The sequence below is a fragment of the Heptranchias perlo genome, chromosome 36 (genome assembly GCF_035084215.1).
Source record: "Heptranchias perlo isolate sHepPer1 chromosome 36, sHepPer1.hap1, whole genome shotgun sequence".
Classification (NCBI taxonomy): domain Eukaryota; kingdom Metazoa; phylum Chordata; class Chondrichthyes; order Hexanchiformes; family Hexanchidae; genus Heptranchias; species Heptranchias perlo.
The window spans coordinates 2,658,893-2,672,637 of record NC_090360.1 but is presented as its reverse complement, the minus strand read 5'-3'; the positions used below and the strand labels follow the sequence as shown (position 1 = coordinate 2,672,637).

At 40.5% G+C, this 13,745-nt stretch overlaps 1 protein-coding gene across 5 annotated transcripts in view; it reads right to left on the bottom strand.

Moving 5' to 3' along the window:
* Positions 1 to 13,745, bottom strand: part of usp54a (ubiquitin specific peptidase 54a) — a 124,197-nt gene that overhangs the window by 74,903 nt on the left and 35,549 nt on the right. For 4 of the 5 annotated variants that reach the window (XM_067972392.1, XM_067972394.1, XM_067972395.1 and 1 more), the window contains exons 2-3: positions 7,899 to 8,928; positions 3,086 to 3,178 (exon numbers count right to left, since the gene is read on the bottom strand). In XM_067972392.1, the coding sequence (XP_067828493.1) occupies positions 3,086 to 3,178; positions 7,899 to 8,042 (237 nt within the window). In that variant the 5' untranslated portion in view covers positions 8,043 to 8,928. Of the gene's footprint in view, positions 1 to 3,085; positions 3,179 to 7,898; positions 8,929 to 9,190; positions 9,220 to 13,745 lie in introns of those variants that run through there. The other variant, XM_067972393.1, reaches the window with a different exon arrangement.

Genomic DNA, 13,745 nt, shown 5'->3' with positions numbered 1-13,745 from the left:
TGGTGGTGGCATCACGCTGGAGGTTGCGGAAATGGCAGAGGATGATCTGTTGAACATGGAGGCTGGTGGGCTGGAAGGTGAGGATAAGGGGGACCCTATCCTGGTTCTGGGAGGGAGAGGAAGGGGCGAGGGCAGAAGTGCGGGAAATGAGACGGACACAGTTGAGGGCCCTGTCAACTACAGTGGAGGGGAATCCTTGGTTGAGGAAAAAAGACATATCGGAAGCACTGGTGAGGAAGGTGGCATCGTCAGAACATATACGCCGGAGACGGAGGAACTGAGAGAAGGGAATAGAGTCCTTAAGGGAAGCGGGATGGCAGCAAGTGTAATTCCGGTAGCTGCGGGAGTCGGTGGGCTTATAGAAGATATTGGTTGACAGTCTATCTTCAGAAATGGAGATAGAGAAGTTGAGGAAGGGAAGGGAAGAGTTGGAGATAAAGCATGTGAAGGCGAGGGAAGGGTGGAAATTGGAAGCAAAGTTGATTAAATTTTCCAGTTCGGGGCGAGAGCAAGAAACAGCACCAATACAATCATCGATGTATCGGAAAAGGGGTGAGATAGGGGACCCGAGCAGAACTGGAACAAGGAATGTTCCACGTAGCCCACAAAAAGGCAAGCATAGCTTGGACCCATACAGGTTACTATACCGACACATTTTAATTGGAGGAAGCGAGTAGAGTCAATGGAGAAGTTGTTCAACATAACATGTTCAGCCAGGCGAAGGAGGGTGGTGATGGATGGGGGCTGGTTGTGCCTCCGTTCAAGGAGGAAGCGAAGGGCCTGCAAGCCATCCTGGTGCAGAGGGACTGGACATCCATGGTGAAAAGGAGACGGCTCGGGCCGGAGAACTGGAAACTGTTAAAGTAGCGGAGGGCATCAGAACAGTCGACAAAGGTCGGAAAAGACTGAACAAGGAGAAAAAGTCAAGATAGAAAGAAATAAGTTCTGTGGGGCAAGAACCGGCTGAAACGATGAGTCTACCGGAGCAGTCCTGTTTGTGGATCTTGGAAAGGAGGTAGAAGTGGGCTGAGCAGGGTTGGAGGACTATGGAGGTTGGAGGCCGTTGCAGGGGTGGGGGCGGAGGAAATCTCCAGAGGAGATGCGGTCAGTGAAGGGTATGAGAAACTAGGCTTGATGTTCAGCAGTGGGGTCATGATCCAGGGGGAGGTAGGAGATGGTGTCGGAGAGTTGGCACTCAGCCTCCGCAAGGTAGAGGTCTGTTCGCCACACAACAACAGCGTCGCCCTTGCCAGCAGGTTTAATGACAATGTCAGGGTTGGACCTAAGAGAACAGGTACTGGAAGTTCAGAGGGAGCGAGGTTAGAGTGAGTGAGGGGAGTAGAGAAATTGAGATGGCCGGTCACGCCGGCAGTTCCCAATGAAAAGATCAAGAGAGGGTAAGAGGCCAGAGGGAGGGGTCCAGGTGGAACAAGAATTCTAAAGGCAGGAGAAAGGGTCTGCTGTGCAAGGGGGAGAGGGGGATGAAGCCGAGGCCTTTGCTGAGGACTGATCATTCGGGGTCAGAGAGGGAATAGTGAAAAACACAACATAGGGTGAGATTGGAGGGATGGATGGGGTCAGCGGAAAGTGAAAGGGAAGAAGGATCAGGAGGGTCGTTGGTACCTAAGAGTTGTTGAAGCTTATGGTCCATGACACCTGAAAGGAAGAGAAAAAGTTTTTTCTTAAAGTGCCAGATGAGGTTAAGGATAAAATGGAACTGCAGACCAGGACAACTCTGAAGTCGAGTGAGTTGGTGTTGCTGGAGAGAGGTCGAGAGCGTACGTGTGGTGGCACGAAGCGTTGAGCGTGGATCTCAGGAAGCGGCGAGACCCAGTGGTTCGAGGAATGCTGAATATCATGACACTATCTGTAATCATGGGTGGATCCAAAACATGAAGGGTGGAATTTAAGTTGGAACCCACATAGAATAAGTTGGAGCTCCCGGAGGCAGTTGCTGAGGAAAGAGATGTGGCTGTGAAAGCAAATTTTAGTAGAAACCTGATCAAACATGAGAGGGGAAACAGAAAGCAATAGTGCCCACCTGGTAAGAAGGCACAGCAATCTTTGCATACTGAATGTGAATAATTATTGAGCAAACACAGGTTCTTGCTGGAAAATGCCAGAGGCAATGCAACACTTCACAGCTATGGCATCACCAGCTTATGCAACAACCTGCTACTAGAATACAAGAATGATATTTTTTTTTAAAGTTAGTAAACTGGTTGAACACAAATGATGCAAAACAAAGAAATGCACCATCTTTCAGTTTGAGGACATCTCAAAAATACACAAGTCAACAGTCTTTAAATTAATACAGCAAGAGTAAATGTAGCCCAAACTAGAACAAATTTATTATAATAAACTGATGGTCAAATAATTTGTTGTATACAATGTTTAGTATTAAGCAGTAAAATTATAGCACATCAAATCACATCTTGAAAATTAAGTGACACCATGTGCAAAACATGAAACATTATTGGTCATTGCAGTAGTGTTTATCATCATGCAATGTTCTAATGGATTGTTTGTTTAAGACACCCAATATAAATTTTTATCAGTCAAATCTTTCATTTCATCAGCAACCACAAAGGAAATCCAATCTAGTCGTTAATAACTGAAACTACTCATTGTAAGCAAGGCCAAGTCAGTTCTGTGGTCACCATTCTGAAATATTTTATCAGAGGGAAGCTTTCAAGGTTTTAAAAAGGTCAGAGATTACAGTCCAAGCTTTATGTGAAGAAATGCTGGCTGGTTCTCAAATGTGTAATATACAGTGATGTGGCACCAAGACCAAAGACAACAAGGTCACAGGTTTGATCCCTGGTCCGTGCTGAATTAGCCAATCTCAGCTGGTCTGTTTGCCTCAGCTACTTGCTGCCTTAACCCACTAGTGAGGCAGCAAACTGCTCTAAAAGCCAGTTTGGGTCGTCAACTATAAAGAACAATTTTTTAAGCAATTCACACAACTTTTTAAAATCATGGATGTAAACCAAATAGCAACAATTAAAAATGTTAAATTAAATGTTAAAGATTACTGAAACAAATTTTGGATTACAATAAAAACAGCACAGTTCAAAGCTCCTACCTTCAGAGCACAGAAGATGCAGGAATCTCCCATACATTTGTGAGTGGTCAGCTGTCTGAAACTCCTTCGAAAAATATCAAGGTGCCAAAGGACCTTGGGAGGAAAGTTTATGGAAATTGTCATTTAAACTCTTCAAATGATATATCTAAAACATTTTCATTATTTAACTTAAGAAAACATGTATAAACTCAATAGCTTTAATTGAAAGGAGACGGTTAGTGTGTGTGTGTGGGGGGTGCGGTTTGATTCAATTGAAATACTTTCTCCGAACTCTAGTCTAGTTAGGAAAGTCAGGCTGTTCGCAGGCCAGGTCCTGTTTCCACATTAATATGCTGAAGGGGTAGTTGGTCTTCATGAAAAGTTCTTGTGTTCTAGTTGAGAAAAAAAAACAGGAAACTTCAGAAGAAAGCGCTATTGGGCTCAACAAACTCATCCCCAATTTCCTTTCACCTTGAATTCTTTATTTTTCAAAATACATGTAGTAATCCATTAAACTCATTTATGCTAGTGATACTACTTGCTTCAATAAACTTCTTAGTTAACATTTCTAATGTCTGAACTTGTGTAAAAATAGCTAACTAAAATGCCTTATTTATTCTTAACTTCTACAACATGCAACTTAGTTTTTGAATCCTGTCAGTTAATACAAATGTGCATGGATCAGATTTATCAAATCCCCTCGACAACTTCGACTGTTACCATCAATAGGAAAAACAAAAAGGTTCAGCTCGTTTCCCTTCTGAGAACACCTATTTCCATTGTCCACATTAAGCACTTTCCTACAATTCAAGTAGATAGAACATGAAAATCTGACTTCAGTGAAATCCTCAAAACATTTGAATCTATCTGGTGTAAAACAGGTTGTAATAGCAGCAGCATTGGCTCGAGCTATTAAGCATCTGGTATATTTCAGGGGTAGGGAAAGTGAGAAAATGAGGGAAAGGGTTCCTCTCACATTTGGTACTCATTTCAGTTTGGCTGTTGCATTCACCATATAAATGGATTTGTATACTTAAGAAGTGTTGAATTTCATTACCAAAACAGTTCAGTTAGATCACTAGAAACACAATACCGTGCTTTTTTTTAAAAAAAACTGACGCACCCGGAATAAAATCCATGCTTTTTTTTTTAATACATAAACAGTGCTATCCTCAAAGCACATTTTGGAAAACAAGACAGCTGTTTTATTAATTAATTGTAGAATAAAAGGAAGAGTGGCAGTGTTTGAGACTTACAGTTCAATGCCGTGGCTACTGGAGGTCAGAAGCTGGGTATTCCGCCAGTGGCTCACCTCCTGATTCCCCAAAGCCTCTCCACAACAAAAGGCACAAGTCAGGATTTGATGGAATACTCTCCACTTGTCTGGATGGGCGCAGCTGCAACACTCAGGAAGCTTGACGCCATCCAGGACAAATAGTCCGCTTGATTGGCATCGCAACCACTAGCCTAAATATCCACCACCGGGCCTGCAGTGTGTACTATGTACAAGAAGCACTGCTGCATCTCCCAAACCTGCAACCAACAAGGGTAGCAGGTGCACAGCAGCACCATCTCATCCAAGTTCCCCCCTCACCCTGCCCAAGTCACACAATTGGGATTACATTATTTAGATGTTTACCACCAACATGCATTTATACAGCATCTTTAAAGCAGATGTTCCAAGATGCTAAGGAGAAAAGAAACAGATGCTGATCATCAACAGTAGGATTAGAAAAGATGACCAAAAGCATGGTCAAAATCATCAATTTGTATGGAAACCCGAACACGAAAAGAGGCCATTTTTGTCAATACTGCCTGTACCATTTGCTTGCTCCACACTACAGCTCTCCACTCAAGTCCCATTTTCCTGCCCTTTCCAGTACCCTTCAATATTTTTCTACTTCAAGTGTTTGTCAAACTCCCTCTTGAAATTAGTTCAGTTTTTAACAGCCACTTGTAGTATTATATTCCAGAGTGTAATGAAAAAAAAATCCACTAGCCTCTACCCTTCATGCTTCCAGCACTAACGTTAATTTTTTGCACCTTTGCTAACAACTCACCATTCATAATTTTGAACACTTCTACTACAAGCCCGCTTAACAGTCTCAGCTCTAGCGAATAAAGCCCTGGTTTTTCACGTTTCTAATCGTAATATACTCTTCACCCCTGATATCATCCAAGTGAATATAACTTGAACCTTTTTAATGAGGCTTTTAAACTTCTTATGTTGCTGCTTTGGTTGCTCTGATGTTTTTGGTAGCATGACTACCATCTCAAAAGAATTTCTCCTCCACCCATGCCACTGCACAGCCAGATCAGCATAAATGGCTATTGGCAGCCAACCATATAGGACCCAAATGCTATTTCCATATTTCTGGCTGTACAAATTATCTGCAGCCAGTGGAGAAGGTGTAATGGCAAAATCGCAATACCTTGACCTCAAACATTCCAATCAATGAAGCAATTTTAAAATCTTGTAATTTTTCATAACCAAGTTATTATTTCATCATCTAATAACATTCATTGCCTCACTATCTCCTCTAGGCTCAAGAGGAACTCTCATACCACCTCCACTGTTAATGCCCGACATACATACACCAAAGATTTTTATGTAATGGAGTTAACCAATTTAGCAACAGGGCACTCACAGATTCGTACAGAACTCAACTGCAGCAATCCTCAATATAAAAAGAGATCTGAAGTTATTGTTACATTCGCCTTATGCTTCAGCAAGATTATCCATTAAGGTTTTTGACATGGTGCCACATCAAAGACTACTACACAAAATAAGAGCACATGATGTAGGGGTAACATATTAGCATGGATAAAGGATTGGTTAGATAACAGGAAACAGAGAATAGGATAAATGGGTAATTTTCAGGTTGGCAAGATGTACCGAGTGGAGTGCCACAGGGATCAATGCTTGGGCCTCAACTATTTACAATCTGTATCGATGACTTGGATGAAGGGACCGAATGCCTGGTTGCTAAATTTGCTGATGACACAAAGGTAGGTAGGAAATTAAGTTGTGAAGAGTCTGCAAAGGGATATAGATAGGTTAAGTGAATGGGCAAAAGTTTGGCAGATGGAGCATAATATAGGAAAACATGAACTTGTCCACTTTGGCAGGAGGAATAGAAAAGCAGTATGTTATTTAAATGGAGAGAGATTGCAGAACAGAGGGATCTGGGTGTCCTTGTACATGAATCACAAAAAGTTAGTATGCAGGTACAGCAAGTGATTAGGAAGGCAAATGGAATGTTATCATTTATTGCAAGAGGAATGGAATATAAAAGTCGAGATGTTTTGCTGCAGTTGTACAGGGCATTGGTGAGACCACGTCTAGAATACTGTGTGCAGTTTTGGTCTCCTTATTTAAGAAAGGACATAATTGCTTTGGAGGTGGTTCAGAGAAGGTTCATTCGACTGATTCTTGGGATGAGGACGTTATCTTAGGAGGAAAGGTTGGACAAGTTGGGCCTGTATACACTGGAGTTTAGAAGAATGAGAGGTGATCTTATTGAAACATACAAGATCCTGAGGGGACTAGGAGGGGTCGATGCTGAGAGGATATTGCTCCTTGTGGGAGAGACCAGAACTAGGGGCCACAGTTTAAAAATAAGGGGTCTCCAATTTAAGGAGGTGAGGAGAATTTTTTTCTCTGAGGGCCGTGAGTCTGTGGAACTCCCTTCCCCAGAGAGCGGTGGAGGCAGGGTCATTGAATATTTTTAAGGCTGAGTTAGATAGATTCCTGATTAACAAGGGAGTCAAAGGTTATATTAAGTAGATGGAAAAGTCGGGTTGAGGTCACAATCAGATCAGCCATGATCTTATCAAATGGCAGAGCGGGCTTGAGGGGCTGAATGGCCTACTCCGGCTCTTAATTCGTATGTTCATATGTAAGTAGCTGAGCCACTGGTATCAGGAGGATGCCAGGTATGCCAGGGAAGTGTGGATCCCAAACAGAACACACAAAATGCCAGATTATTTCACCTTGTATGTCACATTAGCAAAATAGCTGAACTGCAATCTAGAAGAATAAAGAGCTTACTTTCTAGAATCCAGCTCTTCAGTTATTGTTAATCCCTGCATACTACTTTAGCACAAGTCTAGCATTTCATAAGTGCACTGTTGGGGATCCTTGTTGTGGTAAAGTTTTAACTGTGTACAAACACTGCTGAACCACACCTGCAGTTGTTCAGAGGGGCTCTCGATCTCAGTAAGGCTACGAGGGAGTAGCACACACGTTACCCACGGAGGAAAGAAACTGGAGGCTAATCAATAGCACAGGAGCAATACTGAAAGAGGCCTGGGGCAGGTTGTCTGCTACTTATCAGCCTGGGAAACCTGAGGCTAAGGGGAAAAAAGGTTTATCTTTCAGTTTTAAATAAATTCATTTTAACTAGCATGTAGGATTCAAATCAAAATCAGTGGACCAAACTTTAGAATATTTTACTTGAAGACACATTGTGATACAAATTCGATGTGTTTTTAATTCTAGAGTAATGATCAGTTTTTGCATCTTTAGTACCTTCTCACAGCATTTAAGTAAATATTCAGATTAAATACTAAATAAACCTTCCATTAATCAAACATACACTGAAGTAAAATACAATTTATTAGAATAGCTAGACGGTGAGGTATAGAACACAATAATGGTCTCTCAGGAGCAGGTTATCCTTGGTTTTTTTTTTAAGTTGCAAGCAGTTACAATAGTGATAAAATAATCATTCTCCTGGTATATCAACTTCTTAAAATTAAAACCAGATAGCTAAACTCGTAACTCAGTGTTTACATCCTGCAGCACCATGCATCATTGGGGAGAGCTACTCACCTGCAACGCACTGTTGAGAAAGCAGCTGTTCTGCCCAGGCTCATTGATCAGTCCCTTACTTGCCGCAATAGAAGTTGTGCTGCGTGGCATAAACATACCCTGCAGATTACTGTTCGGTGTGAAATAATTCTTCCTCCAGGACATCTTGATTGAAGTCTTGGTAGACGCTGAGAGTAAATCTTCTATAGCAGAATTGTTGTCTTTGTTGACATTTAACCAAAAGGGCAAAACATCTCACATCAGATCACAAAAAAACAAATTTAATGTTGATCAGGCTGTCCCACAAGTGGCCATTAAAAATCACAGCAGGGAACAGACAGTGAGCAGTCACTCCTCGAAATTCCATTATGAGACTATTGCTCAAAACTGATGGCCAAGCCACTGCTTCCTTTTGTTACAGCAAAAGTCTTAAAATAGTGTCTCACGAAGCTTCAATCTGTCTGGGAGTAATTTATGACAACTCTGTGCAGTATTGTACAAGGAGTTGCTTTAAGTCTTGAATCCAGCCGCAGTGCTTCACAGAACAGGAATCCAACTTTCACAATACCAGAAGCAGATGATCTTTACTCGCGCTCTTTAAGCAGATATTCCCATCACTTGGCAATAATTGAAAGCCCATAGAAAGTCATAATTATAGCGAACTCAGATTTCAGGAGAGTTCTTTAAATTTAGTAAAGCCATCACCAGCACGCAGATCTTTTAAAAACTCAAACACGTCAGCTTCTGCCAGAGCACTTCGTGAAATCAAGTGTTGCGTCATGTATTCCTTATTTGTTCAGTGCTCTGCCAAACATTATGGCTCGTCTTTGATTAAGTTTCCTTGATAAGATGGCTATGAACTCATTGTTTTGAACCTGCAGCCACAAGCTCCAGAGCATATCTTAATCCTTTTCTAGATCATTAAATTAATCAAGTATTTGAAGCTTACATGAGCCATGTCAGCACACCGACCAGATTCTCCTCTTACCCAGTAGAGTCTGCTCGTCTGCTAAAAATTGTTCAGATCAGCTGCTATTCATCTGACAAAGATCTGTGAACAAAAAGAAAAAAACAAAGATTGTTTCATATTAGACACGTTCATAGCTCAGTGCTGGTAAAGTGATTTACTTCAACTTCAACAGTTTGTACAGTGTAGTAAATATACTAATCACACTGCATACATTCATTAACATTATGCTGTAGTTTCCATGGTATGTTATGCCATTACAAACACAAAATCCATTTAAAACACAGAACCCATTGAATTGATTACTGTGACAAAGGAAAAGAAAAAAGCTCACTGTATTGCTCACATTTCCTTAACAGCATGTCAGCCTCCACTGCAAACATTTAAACCTTCAAAAACGGATGACTCAAACACCAGCCAACAGACAGCAAGTCACACCACAATGAGGTCAGTTATCATATTTGACTGCACTAGCTGTACTACAAATGGAAATACATGTTAGTTATACTGTAAATATGAACATATGCCTGTGAATGCTTGTCTAAAGCATTGAAGATACTCAGCAGCATCACATGAAACTTGCAGAGGGAAGGGAACACCATTTAAAAATAAAGGCACTTAAAAAAACTGTCAATTTAAATATTTTGGTGAGCATTAACGACACACAGAATCGACTGCAAGGAGTTAGAAGCTGACAGTGCGAGGGAATTCAACAAGGATAGTCATTAATCTCCATATTGCAGCAACTACGTCATTTTAACCACGTATGTCAGTTCAGCTTCCTTACATTGTCAGCTCAGTAACTTCTCCCAGCCACTTTCCCTGATGCTTCTAGACTAGCACTTGAACATAAACAATATTTTTTTGAAAACGTAACAAAAATAGGGACAGGCAGGCTAATTCTAAGCACAGTCTACTCCTGATAAATTCGGTCTTTGTTGCTCTGAAAAAAATTTAAGTTAACTAATAACTTGAATTAAGCAATGTAAATGACACAGCAAAGTGGGAATTTAGTGCTTAAAAACTGACATCACATAATTTGAATGATGCAACTATGAATTAAGATCACACTGTACCTTGTGGTTTATTTTTCACTGAGGTTGGCAATACAAAACCTTTGATTACTGTTGCAAAAATTGTATGAACACATATTGTATTTTAGTCCTGAAAGCAGTCATAGGCACTTGTAACTGAATCTAAGTGCAAGTTAAAAACAATTCTCTAATGTTCTTTTTCAAATCATGTACCACAGGATCAGACTCCAACACATTGATAAGAACTTTACTCAATCTGCTCATCATTTTTCATTGACTCAAGCAAAGTGATTTTAAAATTAATATTTTCACCATGTACCCATTTTTGTAGCAGTGGTGGGAGAATGTGGTGTAGTCCTTTCCATTTGCCAGGTCAGGAGTGCACACTATGTTCTGTTACTGTACAATATCATTGTTCAGGTTCTTAGCAATTTCTCTCCAATGCCTCTAAAGTAGATATCTAACTCCCTCTTCGTAAAAGCTGAAATTACTCCTCTGAAACTAGGTTTAGTAGACTTAAAGCCTGTTCTGTTTTAACTATCTGCTTCTGCAGACGTGAAAGCAATTAGCTGGGAGAGACAGTATTGGCAAACAGGATGTAATTCCCCCCAGGAAGTTTGTCAGCAAAGAAGGAATTCATCTTTACATACAAAAAGTATATAAAAAAAGAGACTGCTCTTTTGTTTACACAGTAGATTTTAAAATTCACCATATTTCAACTTTACTTTATGGCTAACATTAATACAATGCTTTCAACCTGGTCATTTACTGCAGTAGGGGGAACATAGGAACAGCAGTCGGCCATCCAGAACCTCGAGCCTGTTCCACTATTCAACAAAACAAGGCTGATCTGTACCTCAACTCCATTTGCCTGCTTTTTCTCCATATTGTCGTTTTTGTTTTATTTAGCTGGAATTGTATTCTTGAATAAACTTTATTACAAATGTTGAAGTTATTAAATAATTGTCCTTCCCTCCCCTTGTCCCGAGGAACCATTTTCTTTCCCTTTCGGAAGATGATGAACTCCATTATCTGTTGTAGTGAGTATCTGTTGTGAGAAGAAAAGGAAATCACAAGAATGTGGGCGAGACAAACAGACACAAGCATCCATTTATATCTTTTCATGTCGTCAGGATGTACCAAAGCACCTCACAGCCAGTGAATTAGTTTTGGAGTGTAGTTACCATTTTGTAAGCAAATATGGCAGCCAATTTGGCCACAGCCTGATCCCACAAACAGCAAATGACCAGTTAATCAGTTTTTAAAAGCAAAATATTGTAGATGCTGGAAATCAAACAAAAACAATCCTGGAAACACTCAGCCGGTAATTGTGGAGAAAACAGAGGAGTTGGAGATGCAGACCCTTTGTCAGAACAGTTTATCTGTTTCATCGATATTGATTGAGAAAAGAATGTTGGCCAGGATACTGGTAGCTCTCCTGCAGTCCTACAAGTCGTGCCACAGGATCTTGCACATCCACCTCCAAAAGACTACCGCTCTAACAACTGCAGCAATCCCTCAGCACTGCACTTAATTACATATTCTTAGCTGACACTTAAGTCCTGGAGTACATGATCAAGCCCCAACCTTCTGATTCAGGCAAGAATCATACCACTGAACGAAGCTAACAACTTAATGGTGAAATAAAAGAACAAAAAGAATCAGCATGGGAATGGTAGTGAAGAATGAGGAACCATTACAGGCAGAATTTTTTTTTGCCTGCGAGCAATGCCACAGGAGATCAACGAGTAAAGTACAGGAAAGCAACTAGACAAGTATTAAAAATAAATGTTTCTTTAAAAATCAGCTACCCAAGACCCCAAATCCACTGACATTATATTTTCTTTAAAAGGGATAGATTTAATTTGTAGTGTTACAAAACATGGCAGAAAACCCCATGAGCAGAATTTTTTAAAATGCGGTGATTTGCAGCTCCAAGTCCAATATCCTGCACAGCTGCAGTAAGATTACAGTCGACAACCCAAAGCTCTTCAAGATTCTAGCAGCAAATTGCACAAATCATGTAAGCTCTACAGAGCCAAAATTACAATTTCAAACGCCATTTTAAATTGTTAATATTTAATAAAATAAAGCACTGGAGTCTGAGGTCATAGATAAGAAAGCTTAAATGCAAATTAATGCTGTGGTCATACTTCAGTTACCAGATGGAGAGTGCAGTTAGTAAGCAGCAGTGAGTTATACTGCTCTGCTCACAATTCAGTGCTTTTGCAAAGCAGAGCTCTGCACACCCTCCTCACTGCTGTCTGAAGGTTAGCTGAAGTTTTAATGCTAGTTATGAGGCAATTCTCCTGTCATCACTGTGCGAACAAGAGAAACCTAAAGCTAGTACTGTACAAGCATTCTGAACTTTCCGTACCAGTCACAGTTGCGCTGAACTTTTTGCTAAGATGAAATCACCCTGACACTTCTGATAAATCAATTTTCATTCAGACTGGATGCCTTAAACTGTAGTTGTACTACAAATTTTGTATTGAAGCGATGCCAAAACCATGCTAAATCAGTCACCTACAGTTAAATGACCCCTGAAATTCACTCACTTCATGGATCCGTTTTGCTGGTTTTCAGACCGGCCACAACAGCAGCTGAAGCACATGCATGCTTAAAGATGAGGACTCAAAATTGTTTCTTCTAAAAAGTCAGGGAAAGCAATCCCCAGCCCGCGTTAGGGTTTTGACCACATTCATCCCTCACCAACATCAGTGGGAGCAGATTGCTCAACTGGTCATACATCTCACCGATGTTTGTGGGATCTTGCTTTGTGCAAAATGTTTGCCATTTTCATCTACATAGTAACAGTGACTACCTTTCAAAGTATCTATCGCATATGATGCCCTTTGAGACTTCCTGCAAATGATAAGGTACCGTATAAGCATACGTACGTTCGTTCTTCCATGATGCTTTCTGAACCTTTATTCAGATTACCGTTTGGCAGTCACTCAGATATCTACAGTTTTATAAAGGTAATAAAATACTCAATTTATATAAAATTGAACTTGTAAAGTTTACAAAATGTCTTAGCTTGGATGTTATGGGATAAACAGTGTTTACCCACATAACAGTAACTGCACTTAAAACTAATTCATTGTATTCAGTGTCAAATTTGTTTGATTATGCTCCTGTGAAGCGCCTTGAGATATTTTACTAAAGGCGCTATATAAATGCAAGTTCTTGTTGTATAAAGCGGCTCTTTTGACCAGACATGCAGATGCTGGCATCTGAAAGCTAAACAGGACATTTAATTTTATTTAAAGACTGGCAGGCCAAATGGCCTGTTTTTAATTAGGTCTTTGACTGCTGCTCGTCTTCCTACGGCTAACAAACAGACTGTTCCAGTGGCAGCTACGCATTTACTGGTTGTGACACTATGTACATGCAGAGTGATTCCCAACTGTGGCACAACGACATGAATTTCCACAAACATTATTGTGTTTCAGAATGGTGCACTGGCCAAATTGTCACAGCTAATCTGCACACGCATGAAATGGCAAAACCCACAGGTGTGGCTTGTTTACAAGATCAGTTGGCTGCACAGTCTACAACTAAATGCAGGAGCTCATACATTTAAGCTGCACTTCCATGACCCAGATTGCAATCTAATTGCAGTTTACAAAGAACTCGAAGTTTAAGACATAATAGGGTGCTACAGAAATGCAAGGTCATTATTTTCTTCCAGTTGACATCACTGGATACAGATTAGGAGCAAGAACACTGGCTTAGTTCTTCTCTTTAACCTGAATTCATCAAAGCCAATTCGAGTACTCCAGCTGAAATCAACTTACCAAAAACCAGACCAAGAGTGTAAACTAAGCCCTTTGTGCTATGTACAGCTCAGTATCATTTCACAAT